This window comes from Notolepis coatsorum (assembly GCF_963971535.1).
Source record: "Notolepis coatsorum genome assembly, chromosome: 20".
Taxonomy (NCBI): Eukaryota; Metazoa; Chordata; class Actinopteri; order Aulopiformes; family Paralepididae; genus Notolepis; species Notolepis coatsorum.
Genome location: NC_140184.1, coordinates 56,221,204 through 56,246,105, shown reverse-complemented (window position 1 = coordinate 56,246,105; position 24,902 = coordinate 56,221,204). Strand labels below are relative to the sequence as shown.

The 24,902-nt window shown below is 44.8% G+C and overlaps 1 protein-coding gene across 2 annotated transcripts in view; it reads right to left on the bottom strand.

The window, feature by feature from the left end:
- Positions 1-24,902, bottom strand: part of cskl (c-src tyrosine kinase-like) — a 162,172-nt gene that overhangs the window by 5,797 nt on the left and 131,473 nt on the right. For both annotated transcript variants that reach the window (XM_084337229.1, XM_084337230.1), the window contains exons 7-12: positions 24,307-24,372; positions 15,663-15,762; positions 15,152-15,242; positions 13,891-13,964; positions 8,595-8,790; positions 8,354-8,440 (exon numbers count right to left, since the gene is read on the bottom strand). In XM_084337229.1, the coding sequence (XP_084193355.1) occupies positions 8,354-8,440; positions 8,595-8,790; positions 13,891-13,964; positions 15,152-15,242; positions 15,663-15,762; positions 24,307-24,372 (614 nt within the window). The remainder of the gene's footprint in view (positions 1-8,353; positions 8,441-8,594; positions 8,791-13,890; positions 13,965-15,151; positions 15,243-15,662; positions 15,763-24,306; positions 24,373-24,902) is intronic.

The following is a 24,902-nucleotide window of genomic DNA, read 5'->3' as shown; positions in this document are numbered from 1 at the left end:
AAATAATCACTCCACTGATTTAGAGATTGGCACAATGTAGCTCTAAAAGTCTCTGTTTTTCTCTTTTATCTCTGTATTCAATTTTATTTTAGTGGTTTCTCCACGTTGAGTTTTATTTTAGCTCTCACTCCCTTTTTTCTTTTTTTTTTATCTTACATTGTTCTTTTCTATTTTTCTTCATTTTAAGGTGTTAGTGTTTGTCTCCAATCTTTTCCTTTTTCTGATGTTTCCTACATAAGTTAGTAGAAGGTTCAAATGAATATATCAATGAAGGTATTCTATTTTTCATTTTTCATAATATTTTAGTACATTAAGGGAAGGCGCAAGACCAAAAGCGACATTCTATTGATTTAGAATGAAAGTGTTAGATCCTATGGCAATTAGCATAGGAAGATTAGGATTACAAAGCTCAGTTTGGGCAATCCGGTGGCCTAAGGGAGGGAGTCATACGCGGAGGATGTGTCTATGGAACACAGGCCTGTACGACTATCTGGGAGAGGGGGAAAAAGGGGATTTTTATTTGTATATATATATGTTTTTAAGCTCGGCTCTCAACGGGACCTCAATAATTGGATGTACATCTATTGTAGCTTCGCACTCCAGAAGCATTACCAAAAACTATACAACAACATGTATAGATTATGGCTAGTTTGAATATAATGATATGGAACACTGGTGGGATAAATAAACAACACAAACGCAAAAGCTTGCTCACACTGATGAAAAAAGAACATGTGGACGTGGCTCTACTAAGCGAAACGCACATTTTAGAGAAAGACATAGATACGTTAGCGGACAACACATATCATAATATTAGTCACTCTTCTTTTGGTACGAGAACTCGAGGTGTAGCCATAGTCGTTAGACGTAAGTTAAATATTGAATTAAAAGGAGTATGGTCTGATGCAGATGGTCGTATAACTATAGCTATGATTGTACACAATAACAGGAAAATAGCGTTGGCAGCGGTATATGCCCCAAATTTGTACGAAGAGGGTTTCTTCTCTACACTAACCAATGCAATGTTAGACCTTCCCGATTACTCATTTATAATAGGTGCAGATTTTAATGCCATTTGGAATCCAAGGATGGACAAATCTTACCTCGCCTTTTCCAGCGAACAAAAGAATTCATCTAAAGCATTAAAGGATTGGTCGAAGATTACAGGTGTAAATGACTTATGGCGATCACTTAATCCCACGACCCAAAAGTACTCCTGTCGATCTGCGAGACATAACACATTATCCAGAATAGATTATGTCTTTGCATCCCGAGACTATTTGATAAATATGAAGTGGAAATGATACCCAATCAGATCACTGTTATTTACTCCTAAAAGGAACATTTGGTATACTATCTTCCCGAGCCCCAAGATGGCGATTTAAATCGATGCTGCTTAATAACAAGGAATTCATTACACAACTCAAAGAAGCTCTTATAGTATTCCTACAGGGGAATGCAAACTCGGTGCAAGACCCCAGAATAATATGGATGTCGGTAAAGGGAATGATCAAGGATTTCACTGATAGCTTTTCCTCCAAAATGCGCAAGAATCAATGCACAAAACTGTCTGAACTGGAAACGCTTTACTCAACGTTATTTAATTCTTTAAAATACAACAACTCAACTCGACTAGAAAATCAAGTTAATGTACTAAAAAAAGAGATCAATGCCATATACAGACAACAATCGGAAATACAAATACGCAGCACAAGACAACAGCAGTACTCCCAAGGTTCTAAACCTAGTCACCTATTAGCCATGCGATTAAGAATTAATGCAAAATTTGCAGATATAACTACCATTAGAGCACAACAAGTACTTGAAACAGACCCTGAAAAAATAAACTATACATTCAAAGAATTCTACTGAGTCCGACTTATATAAATCAGAAACGACCTTCGATCAAAACAAAATGGACACATATCTTAATCAAATTATTCTCCCTAAACTTTCAGAGGATGACGCTAAACAGTTAGAAACACCGATCACACTAGAGAAACTCAAGAAGGCCATATCCGAAATGCAAAGTGGTAAGGCTCCTGGAAGAGACGGTATCCCACCAGAAATGTACCTTTCTTGTTGGGACATAATTGGACCCTTATTACTAAATATGATCTTATACTCAGTCAAGGAGGGGAACTTCCATAAAAACGACAATATTGCACTCATAACAGTCCTTCTCAAAAAAGACAAAGACCCCACCGAGTGCGGTAGTTACAGACCCTTAAGCCTCCTCGGAACCGATATCAAACTGTACTCTAAGGTATTAGCCATCAGATTACAAAAGCATAGGACGTCTTTAGTTCATCCGGACCAAACCGGCTTCATAAGAGGCCGCCTGATCACTGATAACATAAGACGAATACTACACGTACTAGATGCCGACAAGGACGACACCATACCTAAGGCGATGCTGTCCCTGGATGCAATGAAAGCTTTTGACAGGCTGGAATGGTCGTATCTATGGGCAGTATTGGAAAGGATGGGGTTAGGAAAAGGATTCATTGATATGATTAAAGTATTATACAAAGACCCATCGGCCATGATTACAACAGGTACAATCATCTCCAAAATCTTTCCGGTATCACGCTCAGCCAGACAGGGTTGCCCTCTTAGTCCCGGACTATTCGATCTATCATTAGAGCCTTTAGCACAATATATAAGACAATCCCAATCCATAGAACCAATCGTAATCAAGGGCACACAACATAAAATTTGTTTATATGCGGACAACGTAATACTGTTCATGCAGAACCCCAACACCACATTGCCTCATCTGCTCAAGTTGATTGAGAACTTTGGTGATTTATCGGGATTTAAGATAAATTGGCCGAAGTCGGCTTTCCTTCCACTTAACACCCCTGCAAAAAAAGATATAACCCTCCCAGGAGAGATACCTATGGTAAAACATTTTAGATGCTTGGGAGTGGAAATATTCCCCACCATAAGACAAACGGTGAAGCACAATTACACAAAAATCCAAAACAAAATCAAAGACGACATTGATAGGTGGGCAAAACTTAAAAACTCAGTACAGGCACGGATATCAATAGTTAAGATGGACGTACTACCTAGAATCAACTTCTTCAGTTCAATGCTACCGTTACCCCCTCCAGAGGGTTACTGGAAAAGATTACACTCCTCCACATACAAATTTATTTGGAATAACAAACCACCACATATAAAAAGATCCACCGCACAGAGAAATAAAGCAGACGGTGGCATGGCATTTCCAGATTTTTTCCACTATTTTAAGGCGTACACATTAAGACCATTGACAACATGGTATGATCCCCAAGCATTAGTATCCTGGAGAAAATTAGAAGAAAACATAGTAGCCCCACATAGACTGGAGGACATAGCATACACTAAACTACCAATCAAGCATTGTGAACGGAAATGTGTCCCCATAATTACTCATGCGATCCGGATATGGCGTGAAACACAAAAAAAATATCCTAACCCACATAAATGGCACAATCATACTCCCTTATTCAATAACAATGCACTCTTAATTGAAAAACGACCTATAAGATTCCCTATATGGGAAGAGCAAGGCATACACTCATTAGGGGATGTTTTTAACAAACAGGGTTTTTGTAGTTATGGAGAAATATGCAAAAAATGTAATCTCACCAAGTCCACATGGCTTTTTTACATACAGTTACGGCTATGTTTGAAGTCTCACGGTGTTCCATTAGACATACCAATTGAACACCACAGATACCACAAATTGTTCTATGAAAGAGAGACATCGAGAGGTTTTGTTTCAGATTTTTATCATCAATTACTAACGTCCTCGTATGAAACCCTCCAACTAGACTCTGTCTGGAGGAGGGATATACCAGACCTGGAAAGTGACTTTGATTGGCAAGGAGCCTGGGCAAATGTCCGACTTACATCAAGGAACCCGGACCATCAACAAATCAATCTTAACTATATTCACAGGACATACTTGACTCCTATAAGACTGAACAGAATGGGTCTTAAACAAGACTCCAAATGCTCCCAATGTACAAATGGGGACGAAGGGACATTTATGCACATGTATTGGGACTGCCCACCAGTTAAGATATTCTGGAAAGATGTGACCCAACAATTATCAAAACTCGTATCTTGGAATATACCTGTACACCCCTCTGTATTACTATTGAATGATGTTTTTGAGTTTGCAGTACATCCACAGCTAAAGAGATTGGTTTTATCGGGTATCACAGTAGCTAAAAAGCTGATCGCATCACGCTGGTTTCAACCGGAAAAAATGTGCCGGAAAGTTTGGTTTCTTACATATCTCGATGTGATTTATCAAGAAATATCTACAGCAAGAATTCTGGGTCTCAATGAATCCAAAATGACAATGTGGTTAGAAGTGGTGGAGAGAATAAAAGCTAGCTTATAATGGTAGTGTCTGGTTAGGAGCGAGGGATAATGGAGGTACTATCCAAAGAGGGGTCCGGGAGGGGGGGGTTCGAGCTGGAGCATATGTGTGTAGGTTTTTAGATAACAGGTATTAGGGGTATATCCTGTATAAGACATTGGTATAAATGGTAATTTCGTTGGATATACACTGTGTATTAATGCTTGTGTATCTTATCGTGTGTTGTCATGTTTGTTTATGTGTGTTTAAAAAAAATAAAAATAAAATAACTGGGATCTTTTTGCTCCAGTCTCATCGCCCAACGGTAAGAGGACGTTGACGTTACTTTCAGCCTGTTTGTTTATTATTATCAATGCAAACTGCTCTGATCTATATATCACCCATACTACATAAAGCATTTAACGACGATCACGGAATCATAAACGACCCCCCCCCCCCTCCGTTCATCCGCGCATGATCAGTCATAACGTTTAGGATCATGTACAGTTGAAATTTTTAATATAGCGTGGATCTGCAACAAACGGCATTTGATAATCTATATATGAGTTTATGCCAAATATCTCACATTCTAGGAATTACTGCAGAAAACTATAGACATATTTATATTCTAGACGGTATTTTCGTATGAATGTGTGCATGAAAAAGTTAAACGTTCCTACATCCTGAACGATAGATAATCGATGTTGAATGGGCCATAGTAATGTCAATTTAGCAATACAATTTAAAAAGTTATAGCCCTGCAAAGAAGGTGAACATCTCCATAGACTTACAGTACTGGCAGAGAATGGTATAAGATGCTGAAAGTGCATGGCAGGGAATGTGTTAAACATTTAATGTTTTCAGAACTGTGCAAAAAAAAAAGATCAAGTGTCCCATTTCACTTGTTATATTTCCACATTTTAGTGTTCTTCAGTTCTTTTTTTTTTTTCATTCAGTGTGAGAAATCCAGTCTCTGTTGAGCTTTAACAAGTCCATCAAAGTCAGGTTGCATGTCTGAGGTGGAGATGCGAAGCACAGCTGCCAGATGTTCATCAGTGAGAGAGGATCTGTACCTGGATTTGGTAAACGTCATCACTGAGAATGTCTGTTCACATATGTATGTGGATCCAAAGAGAACCAACATCTTCTGAGCATGTCTCCTCATGTTTGGAAAGTTCTCCTCCTTGAGAGCAGAGTAGAACTCTAGCAGTGATGCTGACTTAAAGTGCTCTTTCAGTAGTGAATCAGACTGCAGGTCAATGAGTTCAAGCTGAACATCAGTGGGTGCACTATCAACACTGCAGGTAAAGGGAGAGGAAACCAGCTACATTTCATCCTCAACCTTTTTGAAATCTTGAAAACGCCTTGAAAATTCATCATGCAGTGCTCCTAACATGTGCCGGTGATCAGCTGATGGTTTAACTTTTTTCAGGGTTTTTATGTGTTTGAGATTGTTGCTGCCTAGTTGCCTTGAAATGAATTGCAACTTTGTCATGAAGGCTTTCACATGGCTATGCATTTGATGAGCAAAAAGGCCCTTGCCCTGCAGTTGTGTGTTCAGTTCATTCATCATTGCAGTCACATCAACAGCAAATGTTAAATCTGCCATCCAGTCCTTATCAGACAGCTCTGGGATGGTTTTGCCTTTCATCTCACAAAACTCTTTTATCTCTGATTTCAGAACCCAAAACCTTTTTAGCACTTTGCCCAGGCTGAGCCATCTGACAGCTGTGTGGTACCTGACATCACCATGCTCGCTCTCTTGCTCCTCCAATAGTGAAACAAACTGCCTGTGATTTAATGCTCGCGCTCTGATGAAATTAACTGTTGTAGTAACAACATCAACCACATGGCTAAGTTTTAGCACTGACTTGCACATAGCTTGCTGATGAATAATACAATGTATAAATACTAATTTCTGCTCTGCGTTGAGTTCACTCACTTTATCTTGCATTCTTTTCAAGAGCCCAACATTTTTCCCTGTCAAATTCGGACATCCATCCGTAGTGACACCTGCCAGTCTGTCCCATTCGAGTCCCAGTTTGTGCATGAATGACTTTACCTCGGTGAACAGATCACTCCCCGTTGTGGTTCCTTTCATTGGCCGCATCGCTGCCAGCTCCTCCGTAAGCTTGAAGTCGCGCGTTATCCCCCGGATAAATATGAGCAGCTGGGCTGTGTCACGGACGTCACAGCTCTCATCCAACGCCAAAGAAAAGAAGTCGAAGCTTCCCACTTCACTTTGCAGCTGACACTCCAGATTCTCTGCGACATCCTCCACCCTTCTCATCACGGTGCGGCGGGACAGCGGGATGCTTTCAAACGCTTCTTTTTTTTCTGGGCATAGCAGTGCTGCAGACTCGACCATGCACTCTTTCACAAACTCCCCCTCCGAGAATGGCTTACTGTTCTGGCCGATTTTGTGGGCTATCACAAAGCTGGTTTTGGTCGCTGCATCTCTGGCTGCATGCAGCTTTGTAAAACAGCCTTGTTGTTTTTCTAGCTTTGCTAGTAAATCTGTTGATGTCCGCGCTCGTTCGGCATCAGTCAAGTTTTCGTACTTCTCGGCATGTTTCGTCTCGTAATGCCGTTTCAAATTGTACTCTTTAAACACGGCGACATGCTCCCCACAAACCAAACACACAGGTTTACCCTTGACTTCAGTAAAGAAAAAATTTGTAGTCCATATTTGTTTGAAAATTCTGCTTTCGACATCCACTTTCCTCTTTTTGACCAGACATTGAGCTGACATGTTCGCGGAAGGAAGACAGGTTGTCAATCACACGCATTTCACGTGCACAGTTGACGTGCACGATTGCGTGCACTGTGAGAATAAATGGGCTTCAAAATAAAAGCATATAATAAATAAATAAAATGTTTTATTTTCTAATTATCATGTAATCTTTCGCGGGCCGGTCAGAATCATACAATGCCCAGGTCTGCCCTAGAGAGGGGGGGGGCCATGGATTAGAATGAATTCCGGGTGAAAGAGTTCTCCACGAGTGTGGCAGTTAATCACTTTGATTCAGATAATGGGTGTTTTCTAAGGAAACAGGACTGTGATATCAGCATGATTCATAATACATAGACTGAAAACTATATCCCTATATACTGGAAATAGGTTTAAAGCGATAAAATCTCAGAGCGACCGCTCTGTCCTCTGAGGGGAGGAGTCCTTGCAGAAAAAAAATTGTCTCCACACAAAACGAATCCAGTTCAAAAGAATAGTTAGAATAGAATCCACCTGGCAGGATTCGATCGTCATTGCAATTGTAACGTAGGCAGATGAGCCAGGGAGGCCCAGGGAGCTCCGGCCGAGTGTATAGAATGGGGATCAAAGGAAAAATACCAAAGGATCAAAACCCGAGTATACTCAGGTTTTGGCGCTTTCACCGGCGGTGAAAGACAACTATACTCGGGTATGGCGCAGAAAGAGTTAATGAATGTGTGCAAAATAAATCAACATTGTTTTTTTAAATCAACATGGGTGAAGTGCCCCATAACATCTGTTTATCGTTTTCAGCTTTGAGACAAAAGAGGCCACTCTAACAGCCATGCAGACCTACCCACACCCTGAGGCACCATGTATAATCACTGCCATGTGAACAATTTTCATGCTTTTTAAATTTGTTGCCCTCAATATGAGGTCACATTGAAAATGTGCAGTAAATGTTCAACCTCTTACAATTATGTTTGCTGTGAGATCAACGTATAGTGTTTTTAAATGTATTTATTTTCTTGTTTTATTTAAGCAGGTAAGTCTCATTGAGATACAATCTATTTAGGTCGAGACGGCATTAAAAACATACATAAAAGCTACAGACAACATAAAACGATATAGAACCATAGAACATATGCAGTACAAGACAACCTCCTGATCTTGGGGAGAAATATTTAACATGTAATAACCAGTGAAGCCTGCCATCTACTGGTGTTAGGAGCTCCACAAACTTCAATGATGGGACAGATAAGTAAGCAAAGCGAAATACTTACAATTCTGGGGTAAGGCACACGGCCAAAGGAGTAGATCTCCCACAGCAGGATACCATAACTCCACACATCTGACTTGGTGGAGAACCTCTGTTGGATCAAAGAGAGAGAGAGAGAGAGAGAGGACCCCATGGCTCAGAGTCAGGGAAGAGAGACAACCTGGGACCTACCCCCCGCCCCAACACAGGACAGTCCTGGGTCAATAACTTGTGTTTAACAGGGAGTGTCTGTGTTCCTCTCTCACCTTCTCTCTTAGTGCTTCGGGGGAGGTCCATTTGACGGGCAGCTTGGCCGTGTCCTGCGTGGAGGACGCCTCCTTGGTCAGTCCAAAGTCGCTCACCTTGGCAATGTTGTCGTCGGACACCAGCACGTTGCGCGCTGCCAGATCTCGGTGGACAAAGTTATTGGCCTCCAGGTACTCCATGGCTTCACACACGTCGCTGAACAGGGACACAGAGGATTATTGGGATCACATTACAAATCACAAGACAAAGATGAAGAACGTTTTAGTCACAAAATGAAAACAGATAGTGTCAGGGTCTGTTGCAATGTAGCAGCTCTTGAATAATATAATATAACTTGAACTATAAAGAACTTCAGAGATAATAAAGGACAATGTTGCAGCTATAATGAAATAACAATAATAGTTAAAACCATGATTAGTTCCTACGTTTTTTAAGTATTTTTCCATTGTTCTCCTTGTGTTGCCGTTTTTATTTTTTTTGATCATTGCTACAGTATGACAGACACACATGGTACAATGACAAGAGGAGCTTACATAGCTTTGGGCGCCCAGGGACAGCAGGAGTCAGGACACACAGATTATCAGTGGACTGAATATCGCATTAGCTACAGTGTGCAGCAACGGAGGCAATGCCTACGCCCTTGAGATGGCCTCATTCAAGTGCACAGCACATTATAGCTCCAGAAGAAATATCCAGAGTTGGGGCTTGGTGATATAGGACAAGACTAGGCAAGCCTAGTCAAACTGGAACCGGGTACATGCCAGCGGAGATATACGTTTGTTAACGATGATACATGTAATGCCATTATTTTATTGTATGCCTATATATTCCCATAAAGGCTTGTTTAAGTAGGTCTGGAAGACAATTTTGGGTAAATGTGACATATACTGTAAATCAGATGAAAAATGTTCCTGGGAAACTTCAATGAGGTCAGGCAGTAGGGGTGGGAATCGCCAGAGACCTCGCGATACGATACTATCGCGATACTTGAGCCGCGATACTCGATATATCGCGAATATTCCGATATATATATATTTTTTTTATCAAATTTTTATTGCATTTTTTTACTGCTAAGTAAAACTGTCAACATGTTTTATCTAATAAAATAAAGTTCAGTCTATTCATCTCACTTCAATAATTTTTATTGCAGAACATGGTATTTTCTCAAGCAGACAGATGTAAACACTGTAATCTGTGTTGCATGTACCTGACAAACTGAACTGTTTGTATTACAGTCATATTCGAACTTAACTGAATGCACATGTGTGTGTGGACTATTGTACTATTACAGGTATTGAAATAAACAATGCAACTTCCTTATACAAATTTTTTTTTTATGAACAATTAAATATCGATACTTGGCGTCCCTGTATCGATACAGTATCGCCACGCAAAGTATCGCGATACTACTACGTATCGATTTCCCCCCCCACCCCTATCAGGCAGGTGGTGATGCCTGAACACAGTGAGAGATGTTCAGCTTGAACTACTGCAGACTGAAGTACAGGCAACTGTCAGCCACACGGTGGAAACACAGACAGCATGACAAGAAGACAATTTAATCTGTTGAGTTTTTTCAAAACTGTAGCAGGCCAAAGTCACCTCGAAGAATCAAGATACGTAGGTCATGGATTATCAAAGGACATACAGCAGGACTGCTGAATATAAATCAGTGAAGACCCTTGGTGTGTGTTTGTTGTTATGAAGCAGGGAGGAGGAGGCAGACGACTACATGGACTATTTGTGGACAATTTCAGACAAATTAACCAAAAGATGGGCGATTTCCATCGCAGTGCTCTGTGTAGTGTGGATGATCCATACTTGTTTTCGCCCGGCTATTCATAACCTCACACATCCGGAGACTGTAACAGATTGTACAGTCTCAATGAGATCGACCAGGAATTGATATCCAATGCAAGCAACTGATAGTAAGTCACTTCAAAATCTCCAGGCGATGCCGAGTTAGTGTTGTACTGTACTGTACCCATTCTGCAATCTGTTAATAAACTTTTCAATAAATTCAATCAATTCAGTGTAGTTGTAGTCAATGTCAGAAATGCGCTATACCCATGTGGTAAGTGAACGTGACATGCATCTCACTTTATTTTGCCTCAACCAAAGTTGGTATTGTGTTCATGTTGGTCCACTATTATACAGAATATACAGTCTGTTGGCCTGATGCCTAGTGTAACGGAACGTAAACCAATCCCGGTCACCCTCTTTATCTGGGAACGCCCAAACCCAACTTCGGTCACGCCCCATCTTGCGCGGCATTCTGGATCTTTCCTCACAGCCCCACCAGATTTTGACGTCGAAAGGTAGGTGATATGAAATCATACTTATTTTAGAGTATATATATCAAATTTCATGAGTATTCATCTATATTTAGTCATCTAAAGACTACTAGATGTGAACGTTTGTACCACTGCAACGTTATAATTGTTCGAATGTGTTCGGGGCGACGCTGTTTCCCAAGTAAAAGTAGCATCCTGTTCCTTAAACATGAACTCCCACTCGCCCCAAGATGAAGTCAGATTGTTTGGTTATGTTGCTAGCATATATAGCCAGTGTTTTGTCCGACGAAATGTGTTGTACATTTGTAATCTTCTTAATAAGAGATCTACCGGTAAGTTTGTCTGAAGTAGGGTGACCAGGTAGTGATGAACTGAGGTCGCGCGAAAATAATCGAAGGGAGAACAATAATTGTTGCGGGGAAAATAATGAACTGGTTTTCTCTCTCTCTCTCTCAATCTCTGTATAAAAAAACATCTGAAGCATAGACAGACAGAGTGACAAAGTCCAGAGATAGCACAGCAGACACGGTAGGTTTGTGTGTGTGCTTGTTTGTTTCTCTACAGGTGAATGGAGGTGTGTGTGTGTGAGGCTGCCATGCTGAACTGGGTGAAGGTAAGGTTGTGTGTGTGTTTGCATGTCTGGTAATATTTCGGCATAATCATTTTGGTTTCATGCTCATTCATATTCAAGTTCATTAACAATAGGCAAGATCTTCTTGATACCTTCCATTGTTCTTCATCTTTTCATCAGATCATTCACTCATATCCAACAAACCATAGCAATAAACTAAATTCATCATTGAGGTCAACAACCTCCTTATCCATATTCAAAAAACAATTCAAATCTAATTTACTTTCATCATAAATCACTCACATACAGTAAGTTCCCTCCTAGCACTGTTTTTTTTAAATAATGTGCTAAATAAATCAAATAAAATAAACTCGTCAGTCGTACAATAATAATAAAGTTCATATTATTTTACTTTCTTGTTTAAAATATTTGTGTGTGTTTGCAGAGCATGCCTAATATCCGGCAAATGCGGAAGAGGGAGAGGAAGGTGCGTCTGTGGGCCCCGGAGGCCATGGACCAGGCCATTGCAGAGGTCAGAGCAGGCAGGTGGAGTGCGAGGCGGGCAGCCACGTTCGAGGTCCCTAAGTCCAGCCTGATCCCGGACACCATTGACCGTGGTAGGGCAGCCTGCGCCAAGAGGGGGGCCATAGAAGACTACTTCAAGCTCCTCACCACCACCTTGGAGGAACATGGGCTGAGGGAGAAACCCCGTCATATTTACAACTGTGACGAGACAGGGTTTCAGATGGACTCCAACCGGAGGAAGGTCGTTGTGCCCCGTGGGACGAAGCACGCCTACAGGCAGGCCCAGGGAACCAGGGAACACATCACGGTCCTGGCCTGCCTCAAGAGTTCACCCGAAGATCTGAAAAGGTCAGGAGGAACACCACCAAGGCCCGCCTGCTCACCGCCCAGGAGATGACGGATGCCATCGACGAGACAGAGGACCGCGCCGAGGCAGGAGCTCTGGCCAGGGCAGACCGACAGCGGCAGCGGGCTGAAACATCAAGGACTCCCACAACCTCCTCCCGTACCCCGCGTGGCGGCTCTCTCCACAGCCGCAGAAGAGGAGTGTATGAATGAAAAAATGTATAAATATGTATGGTGTGCTGTAAATAGTTGATATTGTTCTAAGTTATGTTTATTATATTTTTTATATATTGTTTATAAAATGTTAAAAAGTGCTGGCTGTTGTGTTAAATTTGTCATATTTTTGTTGAAAACACATGTACTCTCAAATGTTAATGTGACAAGTGATTGTGATTAATATTTTGTTTGTTAGACAAATAAAATGGGGATGTTGTTTGCTCCTGAGATGAGATGGTAGACAAACGCTTTATACACTACCTTCCAGTTAACAGTAGATGGCAGCATCGATTTTAAAGGATGAAAACAGGTTCAAACAAAAGAACTCCATTTTCCAAGATCTTTTTTCACAGTTCACAGGTCAGCAGGTCAGTAAAAGGTGATGAAAATGCGATCTGAACACAGGAGCGTTAAACTATGAATGCGCCCTCACGTCACCTCAGTACAGTGACCGTGAATGGCCACCTAATTATCATAATTAAAGTGCATCATTAGCATTATGTTTGTTGTCTAAAGGGAACTAAAATGGTAAAATTTAAGTTTTTAAATGATATCCGCATATATAGGACAAATAAAACAGCGTTGTTTTGTAAAAAAACTCCAATGAAAACGGCGCAAGGTACGTAATATTCGCGATTGTTATGCAAATGTGATAGAATCCTATAAAAAGGTGGACGCTCTTGGGCACCATGACGTTAGCTATAGAGGCAGAGAAACTCACGCCTGTTTCAACACTGGGGAGTCGGGGTTCACGCCTGCGTGTTTCAACAACAGTCACCTCGAAGAACTGCACAGCTGCCCATGGTCACTTCGTTGTGTATGGAACATGGTTAGTCTATATTAATCAACATAGTTGTGTATGGAACATGGTTAATCTATATTAATAAATATATGTATATTAATACGCCCACTCGCTCGCTGTGTGAATACTGTGGACAATGATCTGGTTGTGTTTGGACATGGGTTGTAATTGTGTTCGGACATACAGATGAATGTGCGGTTAAGAGCAGGAGTACAGTAGGGGGCTTAAGGGACTATTGTAGACAGGCCCTCTGGGTCCAGCAAATAAAACTAAATTCAGAGGGATGATATTTACTTTAATAAGAAGTGTGTTATCTGGGGTCAAACTGAAATTGTGATTCTCATTTAACATTCTCAAATATTTCAGAAATAATTGTGTGAGAAATCTGACGTAATGGCGATTTTTATATAATTTAGGTGACACACTTGTGTACCACAATTCACAACATCAACAAATACAATAATAGGACAACACAGACAGATGATAAACAATGAATATCGATACGTTGCCCAGCTCTAAGTTAGGCATTAATGGAGACTCACAGAGAGAATTTCAGTAAACAGTCTCCGCCCAGCACAGTCCGTCCTCGTGAGCGGAGGTAGTCCACTAGACTGCCCTGGAGAGAGAGTTAAGAGCTGTGTCACCATGCTGTTAACCCGACTTATCTCGGGTCTGGCATCCAATGTGTTAATAGCCAAGAGAACAAAGGACATTTAAAGTATAAATTCGGTATTTTCTTAAACCTGGACACAATTTTTCCATTGTGTGGAATAATGGAGACAATTCTTTTTTTAATTGGTCCAGTATTGAGGGAGATCGCTTCAGCCAGCAGCCGCAAAACAGGCTAAAATGTAATCAGTATCACAATGGGCCCATTACCACTGACAGACCTAGACTGTTATAATAAATGTCTGAAGACTCTTCTTTCACTACAGTCTGGCTCAAACAGAAGTCTCGCTCTGAAATACAGTTCATGTAGTATGTACAAAATATCAACTGAGTCATGACTCAGTGTTTATAAAATATCTATAGATTTATTTCCTCTCCGCAACTTATTTAGTAAACATCAGAAAACACGCCCCTGGCCACAGATAGTGGAATGGATAAACAGAGACCGGAAGAAGTGTAAATACAGAACAAAGGTCTATCTCTGTATCCTTTACATACTGTTGTCAGACACTTATTATAACAGTCTGAGTCAGTCAGTGGCCAAAATAAGCTCTTTTAGTGGACATACTTTGATGTTCATGTTAGCCCTGCTGGCTGAAGCGATCTCCCTCAATACTGGACCAATTACAAACATGTCTGTCCCTATTATTCATTTATACCCCACGGAAAAATAGGGTCCAGGTTTAAAAATACCAAAGTTGTCCTTTAACAGAGTGCCCACTTTTCATTGAGTATGGGAAATAAGCTTGAACTGGAGAGAGACACAGAGAGAGAGAGAGAGAGAGAGAGAGAGAGAGAGAGAGAGAGAGAGAGAGAGAGATAGACAGAGAGAGAAGAGTGAAAGAGAAGAGAGAGAAAGAGAAGAGACAGATAGAAGAGAGAGAGGAGAGCAGAGAGAGAAAGAGACAGAGAAGAGAGAGAAAGAGAAAAAAGAAACACACGCACGCACGCACACACACACACACACACACACACACACACAAACAGCAAAAAGACCTAATACAAAAGAGCCTTGCGTAACATGTCAGAAAATCAAAGCAAACAATGCAAAGAGCCTGTTGAATCTCAGTTGGTGGTATAGTGGGTAGAGACAGTACCACACTTGGAGACAGGCCTGTCGTGACTACTACTGACCTTGGCCATGTACTCTGTGACGATGTAGAGAGAGCCCCTCTCCTCCACGATCACCCCTAGCAACTGAACCAGGTTGTTGTGCCTCAGTTGCCTGTAGGGACAGGAAGACACACACACACACACACACACACACACACACACACACACACACACACACACACACACACACACACACACACACACACACACACACACACACACACACACACACACACACACACACACACACACACACACACACACACACACACACAGTTGTTAGCGTCTATGACAAATTTGTCACATTGGGACATTCGTCCCCTGAGGAGGAGAATGTCCTCGTGTTTTAAAAGCAAGAGATGAGATGAGATAAAGAGATGAGACAGGATCTTTATTATCCCCAGGGAGGGTGGGGAGATAGAGGAGAATGTACAAAAAGGTACAAGGAGGTACAAAATATATAAATAACGCAGAAGAAAACTATAGGCTGTAAACTTCAGGCTCTACTGCGTCAAGGGTTTTAGAAGCTTACGTCATGACGGAGGCCTCTGCGATGAAAGCCTGGGCAGTGGCGTCATTTTTTATGCACTTCACCGCCACCTTGGTCCCTCTGTAGTCTCCAACCATCACATCTGACACACACACACACACACACACACACACACACACACACACACACACACACACACAGTATCATGGAGTATTTTCCACCCCTTTTCAACATCAATGGTAGTTTGAATGGCATTTAGTAAGGCGAGCTGATATGAGCTTAACCGTCTGTTAACCGTCTGTAGTGTGGTAGTGAAATGGTTAACGACAGGTTATGTATATAACCTAGTTATATGAGTACTGGCTAAGCGTCCCGCTCTTAAGCCATACCGAGATATACCTCATCTCATGTACCTATTGTACTCCATCAACGAAAAACCCAAAATACACCCCTCACCTGCCAGGCCCCGCCCCTTAGTGGCGTGCTACATAGGACTGGGCATGGCCACCACTCACTCTTCCTTGGAAAAAATCGTTTCCAAAGAAAAGTTTCCCCAAGGGAACTCAGGGCACGCTAAGAGCGGGACGCTTAGCCAGTACTCATATAATAGCGTACTTGCATCGCGTCCCGCTCTTAAGCCATACCGAGATATGGGGTAGAGCGGATGCAAGGCCCGACAGATGCACCCCCTGAGGACCCGTAAGCCCACATCAAGGGGGAAGGGGAGTCCCGTCACCCCATCCTTCCTAATGAAGAGGGGGCGCAGTCAACTCCACCCGAGTGCGAACAAGAGGGAACTAGAACCCCTTGAACACACAGCACAGGCGGAACCACGTGTGACACAACACACTGTGGCCCATACCCACACACCCCTGCTACCCCACCAAAGGACGGGAAGCAGGAGAGGCCACAGACGTCAGAACCGCCTGGGAGACAGAACCCCCGGTCATGTCCATGAGGTAAAACCTTACAAAGGGACCCGGGGAGGACCATGAAGCTGCAGCACAGATGTCCTCCACCGAGGCCCCACCCAGCAGAGCGGCAGAGGCTGCCACCCCACGAGTGGAGTGAGCCCTGACGCCCCCAGGGGGAGCCAGCCCGGCCAACGTGTAGCAAAAGGCAACGCCCTCGCACAACCAACGGGACAGGCGTTGTTTCGATAGTGCCTTACCAGCACGAGAACCACCGTAACAGACAAACTGAACGGTAGCCCCGAGGCCCTGAGGACGGCTGAGGTAAATCCCCAAAGCCCGGACCGGACATGACAGGTGAAGGCCCGCCTCCAACTCACTAGTGTGAGGAGGTGGATGAAACGCCTGAACCACAATATCCCTGGAGCGGAAGGAACTCCGGATATTTATAGGCACGAAGGCAGGATTAGGCCGCAGAGTGGCACCGCAATCGGAACGAAAGACAGGCACTCTGGTCGTACCGAGAGAGCACAAAGCTCACCCACGCGTTTAGCGGAGGTGGCGGCCAGCAAGAACGCGGTCTTTGAACGACAGCTGTTCCAACGGCGCTTGCTCAAGAGGCTCAAACGGGGCCAAGGACAACCGACCGAGGACCAATTGAAGATCCCAACTCGGAGCCAAAGAGCGTTTTACCGGCTTAACGCGTCGGGCGCCAAGCAGGAAACGCCTCACAAGAGGGTGGCTGAACAAAACATCACCCTCAAATCCCTCATGATAAGAGGATATAGCTGCTGCATATACCCCCACCATCGAAGCCAACAGTCTATCAAGGAGAGACTGGAGGTAAACAAGGACAATATCCAGGGGGCAGGACATCGGTCCCTACCCCCGCGCCTTACACCACTCTTGGAACATACGCCATCTGCCCGCGTAAACAACTGACCTAACAGATGTATGGGGAAAGAATCCCAGGCGGCACGGCATCGGTCCCAGACCTGCCTGGCTATGTCCGGACGTAATCCCCACCCGGCAGGATGAGGACCGCCCTGCGACATTACACCTGTACCCACATTCACCCTGCCGGGGATGTGGGGAGCCCGCAGGCCGCGCAGATGGAGGACGCCCATAGCCAGCCGCCCGGTGCAGACGGGGGGAGCGTACTCCTCCCTGTCTGTCGATATACGACACTGACGTTGTATCGAGCGTGTCGCAACACGCTCTGAGAGGGATGCCCATAGCACTCCACCCGTTGACTGGGAAGAGGAGTACTCCACTTCCAGTCTACAGCAACCCCAGGCTGGTAGGAACCCTGCCTGGCATGAGACCTGACGATCCACATTGACCGCCAAGGACCAGAACGTCGGCAGGGCAGAATATACTTCGTAACCCCTATGACGCAGAGGCCCCAGTGCGGCCTCCACGCACTTGGTGAAGATGCGGGGAGCCAGAGAAAAGCCGAACGGCAGCCCCTGGTACCCATACGCTAACCCTGTAAGGAAGCGTAGGTAAGCCCTAGGACGGAAGATCGGGAATGCGAACACGCATCCTACAGGTCTATGGAGGAGAACCAGACCCCCACCTGACAGTAGGGATGCACCGATATGAAAATTGGCCACCGATACCGATACCGATTGTTCAACTAACACTATCGGCCGATACCGATACCGATATTTGTATATTTGTATATAAGTATTTGTAATTTTCTTTTCTTTTCTTTTTTCTTTTTATTTTTTTATTTTTTTTTATGAAACTACTGTATATTTGTATGTGTATGTTTGTATTTGTAGGCCTCTTTACTTACTTAAAAAAAGGAAACATCAAGAAATATGATTATGGTATCACTATCTCTCTCCCAGTATCGTCTGGCGGCCTGCAGAGGGATACTATTTTCTCAACCAGAGCTTTCAACCAATGCAATGGAACCATTCTGGCGGCCTGCAGCGGGATACTATTCTCTCAACCAGAGCTTTCAACCAATGCAATGGAACCATTTTGATTGACAGTCGATTCGGCCAATTACGCCACACCGCTAGCACCCACCTCCTGCTGTTCTTACCACCAATCGGCAAGCGTTTATTCATTTTCTACTTTCGGGCATGCCGCCATTAGGGATGTCCCGATCCGATCACGTGATCGGGATCGGGGCCGATCACGTGATTTTCCGAAGATCGGGATCGGCAAAAAAAAATAAAAAAAAACGATTTTTTTTTTTTTTTTTTTTACTTTTTTTTATTTATTCAACAAACATGACCATGTTCACGTCTTAAACTCATACTGAGGCCTTAGTTTTGGTTTTAAATTGCATATCATCATTCATTTATTTATTGTCACAGAGCAGAAGAATTTTGCCAAAACAAACCAATAGTATCCAGCTGCAGAACGGCAGACCAGCCACAATCTCAGACCCAAATAATTTTTATTTAAATTTTTTTTATCCCAATTTCTCACATTACATTCACCCTGAATGTTGACGTTATCCAGGTGAAAAGTTAACTTCATAAATCATTTGATGTATAATTAAATCAAAGGAAATGCGTTTGGGTCTGAGAGTGTGGCTGGTCTGCTGTTCTGCAGCTGGATACTATTGGTTTGTTTTGGCAAAATTCTTCTGCTCTGTGTGACAATAAATAAATGAATGATGATATGCAATTTAAAACCAAAACTAAGGCCTCAGTATGAGTTTAAGACGTGAACATGGTCATGTTTGCTGAATAAAAAAAAATTAAAAAAAAAATTTTGATCGGATCGGGAAATATCGGTATCGGTAGATACTCAAAATCACATGATCGGGATCGGATCGGGAGCAAAAAAACGTGATCGGGACATCCCTAGCCGCCATTGATCTGCTTGCGACTCACTCGAGAGCACAACAAACTTAACGTAGCTAATACCTTAGCTGCCCGGCCCGCCGACCAGCGCTCCACAGCATGACCAAATGAGACATAATGATTTTACTGCAACAAATGTTATAATAAAACAAAGCCTTTCTATACATTTGTCTGGTTGAAAACTTTATTAACAGATTGCAGAATGGGTAGTTTGGTACGGAATGAGCAACGGAATGGAACTGAGCTATGAACGGAATAATGCCTTGCTTACTTGCTGTGTTCGGGTAAATAATATGCTGATGTTATATTGACCGTGTAACACTAACTATATAACGTTATTAACTAACTAGCTACCGTACCGGGAGCTCACGTTGATGCCTGGATGGTGCTAACTAACTAGCTACCGTACCGGGAGCTCACGTTGATGCCTGGATGGTGCTAACTAACTAGCTACCGTACCGGGAGCTCACGTTGATGCCTGGATGGTGCTAACTAACTAGCTACCGTCCCGGGAGCTCACGTTGATGCCTGGATGGTGCTAGCTAACTAGCTACCGTACCGGGAGCTCACGTTGATGCCTGGATGGTGCTAACTAACTAGCTACCGTACCGGTAGCTCACGTTGATGCCTGGATGGTGCTAACTAACTAGCTACCGTACCGGGAGATCACGTTGATGCCTGGATGGTGCTAACTAACTAGTAGTGGGTAGTTGGGTACGGAATGAGCAACGGAATGGAACTGAGCTATGAACGGACTCGGAGTAATGCCTTGCTGCTATGGGTAATAATAATATGCTGATGTTATTGTCCGTGTAACACTAACTATATAACGTTAATGCCACAAAACGAATGCCTTGTTAACAGACCATGTGAGCGGATCGGCGCGGCCGAGAAATCCGCTCTTCGCTCTTTAAAGCTTGGTCCGCTCCGCTAATCACTCATGTTGACCCCGCCCCCAAGTCGCTCTCCGCTCGCTCCCCGCTCACCTTGAATCGAGCGCTCCCCGCTCCCCGCGCCAGATCGCTCGGCAGTTTTTTTTCTTCTTTTTTTGGAGCATGGTGTAAATGAGCTCAAACTACAACAGTCTACACCCCCTGGGCCCCTTAACAATTGTTTGTATTGAGCCGCATTGTAATTGTAGCCATTCTGCAATGTTAAATAACGTTGTTTATCCATTCACTATCTCTATTAAGCGATGATAGGCTAGCCGAGCCACAATGCTATGGTCGCTGCCATTAACGTTAGCATGTAAGCTAACGTCAACAACAATGGCGTCGATATACTTTTTCTAACTGGAGTGAGTGTGGGCGTCTCTACAGTGACAAAGCCTGAACGAACAGCCTATCACAGGTTCACCCTTCTCATTGGTTGAAAATGGCCTTCATGTTTGTACATCGCCATCTGTTGCTTTGGCATTGTACTGCATGTATATATTACATCAGTGTTAAACCACTGTGAGCGGCCTGGAGTGGATTGGAGCGGAGGAGAACTCTCGCTCCGGACGTCGCGCCGACTCATTTTAAAACCCACTCCTCGCTCACGTCAAAACCGGCCGCTCCGCGCCCCGCGCCACTCACGCTCCGATCCGCTCACATGCACTGCTTGTTAATCATAAGTAGTAACTTTGATGCAGTAGCTTGTGTGTGTGTGGGGGACGGCGGGCGTTGTGCAGGTAGGTCGCGAGTGAACTTTTTTTTTTTTTGCCTTTTGACGCTACACAAATTGATGGTTATTTATCGGCGACTGCTATCGGCACATTTGAGCTTATCGGCCGATAGGCCGATAGCAGTCAACAAGGCACTTATCGGCCGATACCGATACCCGACCGATATATCGGTGCACCCCTACCTGTTCAACAGGTAGGAGACGATCCAAAAAATACCGAACCTTCCCATGGTCCAACATGGGTCTGACACGCCCCCCCCTCCCGATTTCTCAGGCACCAGAGAACACCGGGAAGAAAACGCCACGACGATGGCTTGCTTCGTCCACAGAGATCAGATCTCGTCGACCAGAGCTGTCACTGCTGGTGACCCTGACAATAGGGTCTGTACCAAACCCGAAAACGGGTGGGGTTGTGTTTTAAATACAAGTCCCCGCCTCAGCGTTCTCTCCATCCACCTCGACATATGGTACTGCCGTAGCCATATGTGATGACACTCCAACGCACCCGCCGCCATGTGGCGCAGGTCCGCAAGGAACTGTAGATAGGCGGCCCGGTCCCACCCGCTGTGCGTAGCCAACCCTGGACCCGTGCGAGCAGAGCGTTCCGTAGAGTCGGGTCAGAACCTGACACTACCCACGAGGCAATCGCACCCAAGGGGGGACCCCGACAGAAAGGGCCGGTTTGATACGGGGGAAGCTGACATCAATCTAGGTGACAAAAGCCCCCCCACTGAACACCCCTCCAGAACATGCTGAGGAGTTGTTCTGCAGCCGGACATGCAAGGCGTGAGGACCCCATGGGTTCCTACACACCGTAGCCCTGCAGTGATATTACTACCACCTAAATCACGCGCACCTCTTTTCAGACCACTGCCGATCTCACGGGAGTGGGAGGCACCAACATGATACCTGGCCTGGCGAAGGCGAGGCCGGGGAAGCCTGCACTGTGTGCCTCATAAGGTTTCGAGCCCCCCTGCTGACAACACCTATAGTTGACAGACGTAACACCAGGATCAACCAACACAGCTTATGGCGTGGGAGCCGCTTGACAGCACAACATTCTCACGGACAGACCCAGGCTCAGCCATCAACTGGGTGTCAGCCCCTGTCCCCATGAGAAGCGAAAAGTGGGGCCGCCCGCGCTTCAATGAAGGCACGCGGCCCGCAGCCAAAGGAAACAATCAGAGCCCCCTTTTTCCGCTGGTGTTGGGGGAGGGAGTGATCGGAGAGCGGGCTGCTTGCGGCAGGACGGCGACGGCTTGTATATTCCAAGCCGAGCCCATCCAACATGGCCGATCCCTCGGCCGCCAAGGCTGTCGGCCTTGTGGACACCTGTCGATTCAACGCCCAGGATACCTCTGGCGGGGGAAAACATGGCCGCCTGTCGAGGGCCTCGTCATCGCCGCTGACGAGGCCGTGCTCTCTCTTCTTCTGGCTGCGTGGTGTGAGGCGGTGTGGGGCCTAGGACAAATACCGCCCGCGCTCCAGCGGAAGACCAAAATCCTCTGCGGAGAGGGCGGTTATAGCTTGCGGCTGGGTCAAAGCTAATAACGTCAACAACCTCGCGCGATGTGTCGACGTCGGCTGGCCCTCAAGGCCCCGCCACGAGACACCATTTGTTGATAGAAAAAACAGCAATTCGAACACAGTTCTAATCGCTGCCAATTCCATACCGTGGCGGTACAGGCTTTAGCAGCCCACCATCCACTCGCCGGGCCGACCCACCTCATGGCGTCGGCCGGGCGGGGCACTGTTTCAACATGTCAAAAGCAAAGGACTGATGCTAACACGGAGCACCAGTGGTGGGTGTAAACAGCAACCTCCACTGTGGTGTGCACCATGAAGGGGTTAATGAATAATTGAACTAACACCACGAACATACTGTAGAATGGGCAAGCCCATGTACACAACGTTAAGGGGAGGCGGACCAGAGAGAACAAGTCCCGCATTCATTCATAATATTCACAACAGCACACCAGCCCTAGACCTCAGCCCATTTACCCATGAAGGTAAACAAAGCCCCCCCCGCACTACTCCCCCAGTAGACACCGATTGCCGTCAGCATGAATGGTTGAGAGGAGGGAAGATTGTAGCATAGACAAACATTCCCGTAGCAGAGAGACAGAACAAAAACAGTAGCCCCACTATAGCATAGCGTTCGACGCTAATGTGGACAGAAAACAGTCAGCTGAGCCACAACACTGGCCGCCGCTAAATTCCATCCTGCAGCAGTTTAGCACTACTGCCACCCGCTGGGCCGACTCGCTCTCAAGCATCGGCTCCCGGGTGGGGCACCGTCCAGCCCCGCCGAGGCACAGGATCGATGCTACCTGGCTAGGCTACCTAACCACGGCACACCCGCCCTGCACCCTGTTGTCAACCCATTTACCCGTAAAGGGAAATATAGGACTCAGCAAAAAAAAACACATTAGCTACCGACTGACCTTCATCAATGAACCGGTTTAAGAGGAGGGAAAAGCGGCAACATCCCGCGGCGGGGAACATTAAACAGTGCCCAGCATGTCAGCAGTAGTGTTAGCATTTAGCATTAGCATTTAGCGTTAGCATTAGTGTTTTAGCAGCACGCTCCAGGATCGCTTGGAACCCGTCCACTTCAGTGGAACGTTCACCAAACCATCCCGCCCCTGGCGCCGACACACAACATGGTTGTGTAACAAAACAACCCAGCATTACTAACACTAGCATCAATGCCTGATGACACAGGGCTCACCTGTGTGCGAGCCGGCTCGATAGCCAACCTCGCACGCCGTTTCCTCAATCTGCTGCCACAAGACGAGGGAACATCAGAATAGGCCCGACGTGTCGTTGGAACATACACCGAAGATGCCAGGGGTAAGCAAATCTCCTTAAGTACCCAATATTATCTAAACTTTTTCAAATCAACTAGTTGCATAGGGCGACTTGCATCCGCTATGATGGAAACGAAATTAGAGGAAGAGTGAGTGGTGGCCATGCCCAGTCCTATGTACCACGCCACTAAGGGGCGGGGCCTGGCAGGTGAGGGGTGTATTTTGGGTTTTTCGTTGATGGAGTACAATAGGTACATGAGATGAGGTATATCTCGGTATGGCTTAAGAGCGGGACGCAATGCAAGTACGCTATATAACCTTCTGTAGTGTGGTAGTGAAAGGGTTAACCTTCTGTAGTGTGGTAGTTGAAAGGGTTAAGTTCCACCACCGTGTTTACCACTACGGTTGCTAGCTTGTAGAAATCAAAACGGAACACACCAAGACACACACAGACCTGCAGTCCAGTCCTTACCTCCGAACTCTCCTTTGCCAATAGTTTGGAGGAGTTTGAGCTCTTTTCTGCTCAAGGCCCAGCCACCTGTAAACAAAGGGTAGATGGGAAAGAAAGTGAACAACTGAGACACAGAAAGAGAGACTAACACGTTTTGATCTTGAGAGGCAGCTAAGCCCCTCTGTCTCCCCAGATGCCACTGTCTCAGTGAGATTAATTACTCTCAGCTGATTAATGCTATTAAGACCAAAGCATAATAACATAGGCTTTGCGGGAGAGAGGCAGGCAGCTATTGTGTGTGTGTCTGTCTCCCAGTGGACGGTCTTTGTTTTCTTTTCCTTGTGAGGACATTTGGTTAAGAGTTAAACCCAGAGTTCCTTCTGTCCTTGTGGGGACATTGGTCAAGAGGTCATTTCAGGGTTGGGTTGAGGCTAGGGTAAGGGTTACATGTGTAATGGTTACGTTTATGGAATTAGTCAATGGAATGTCCCTGTAACATGTGAAAATGTGGCACTGTGTGTGTGTGTGTGTGTGTACAGTATATATATATATATATATATATATATAGCTTGGGCAGTAAGCCCACCATGTAGTAGGTCATGTGACGCAGTACAGGA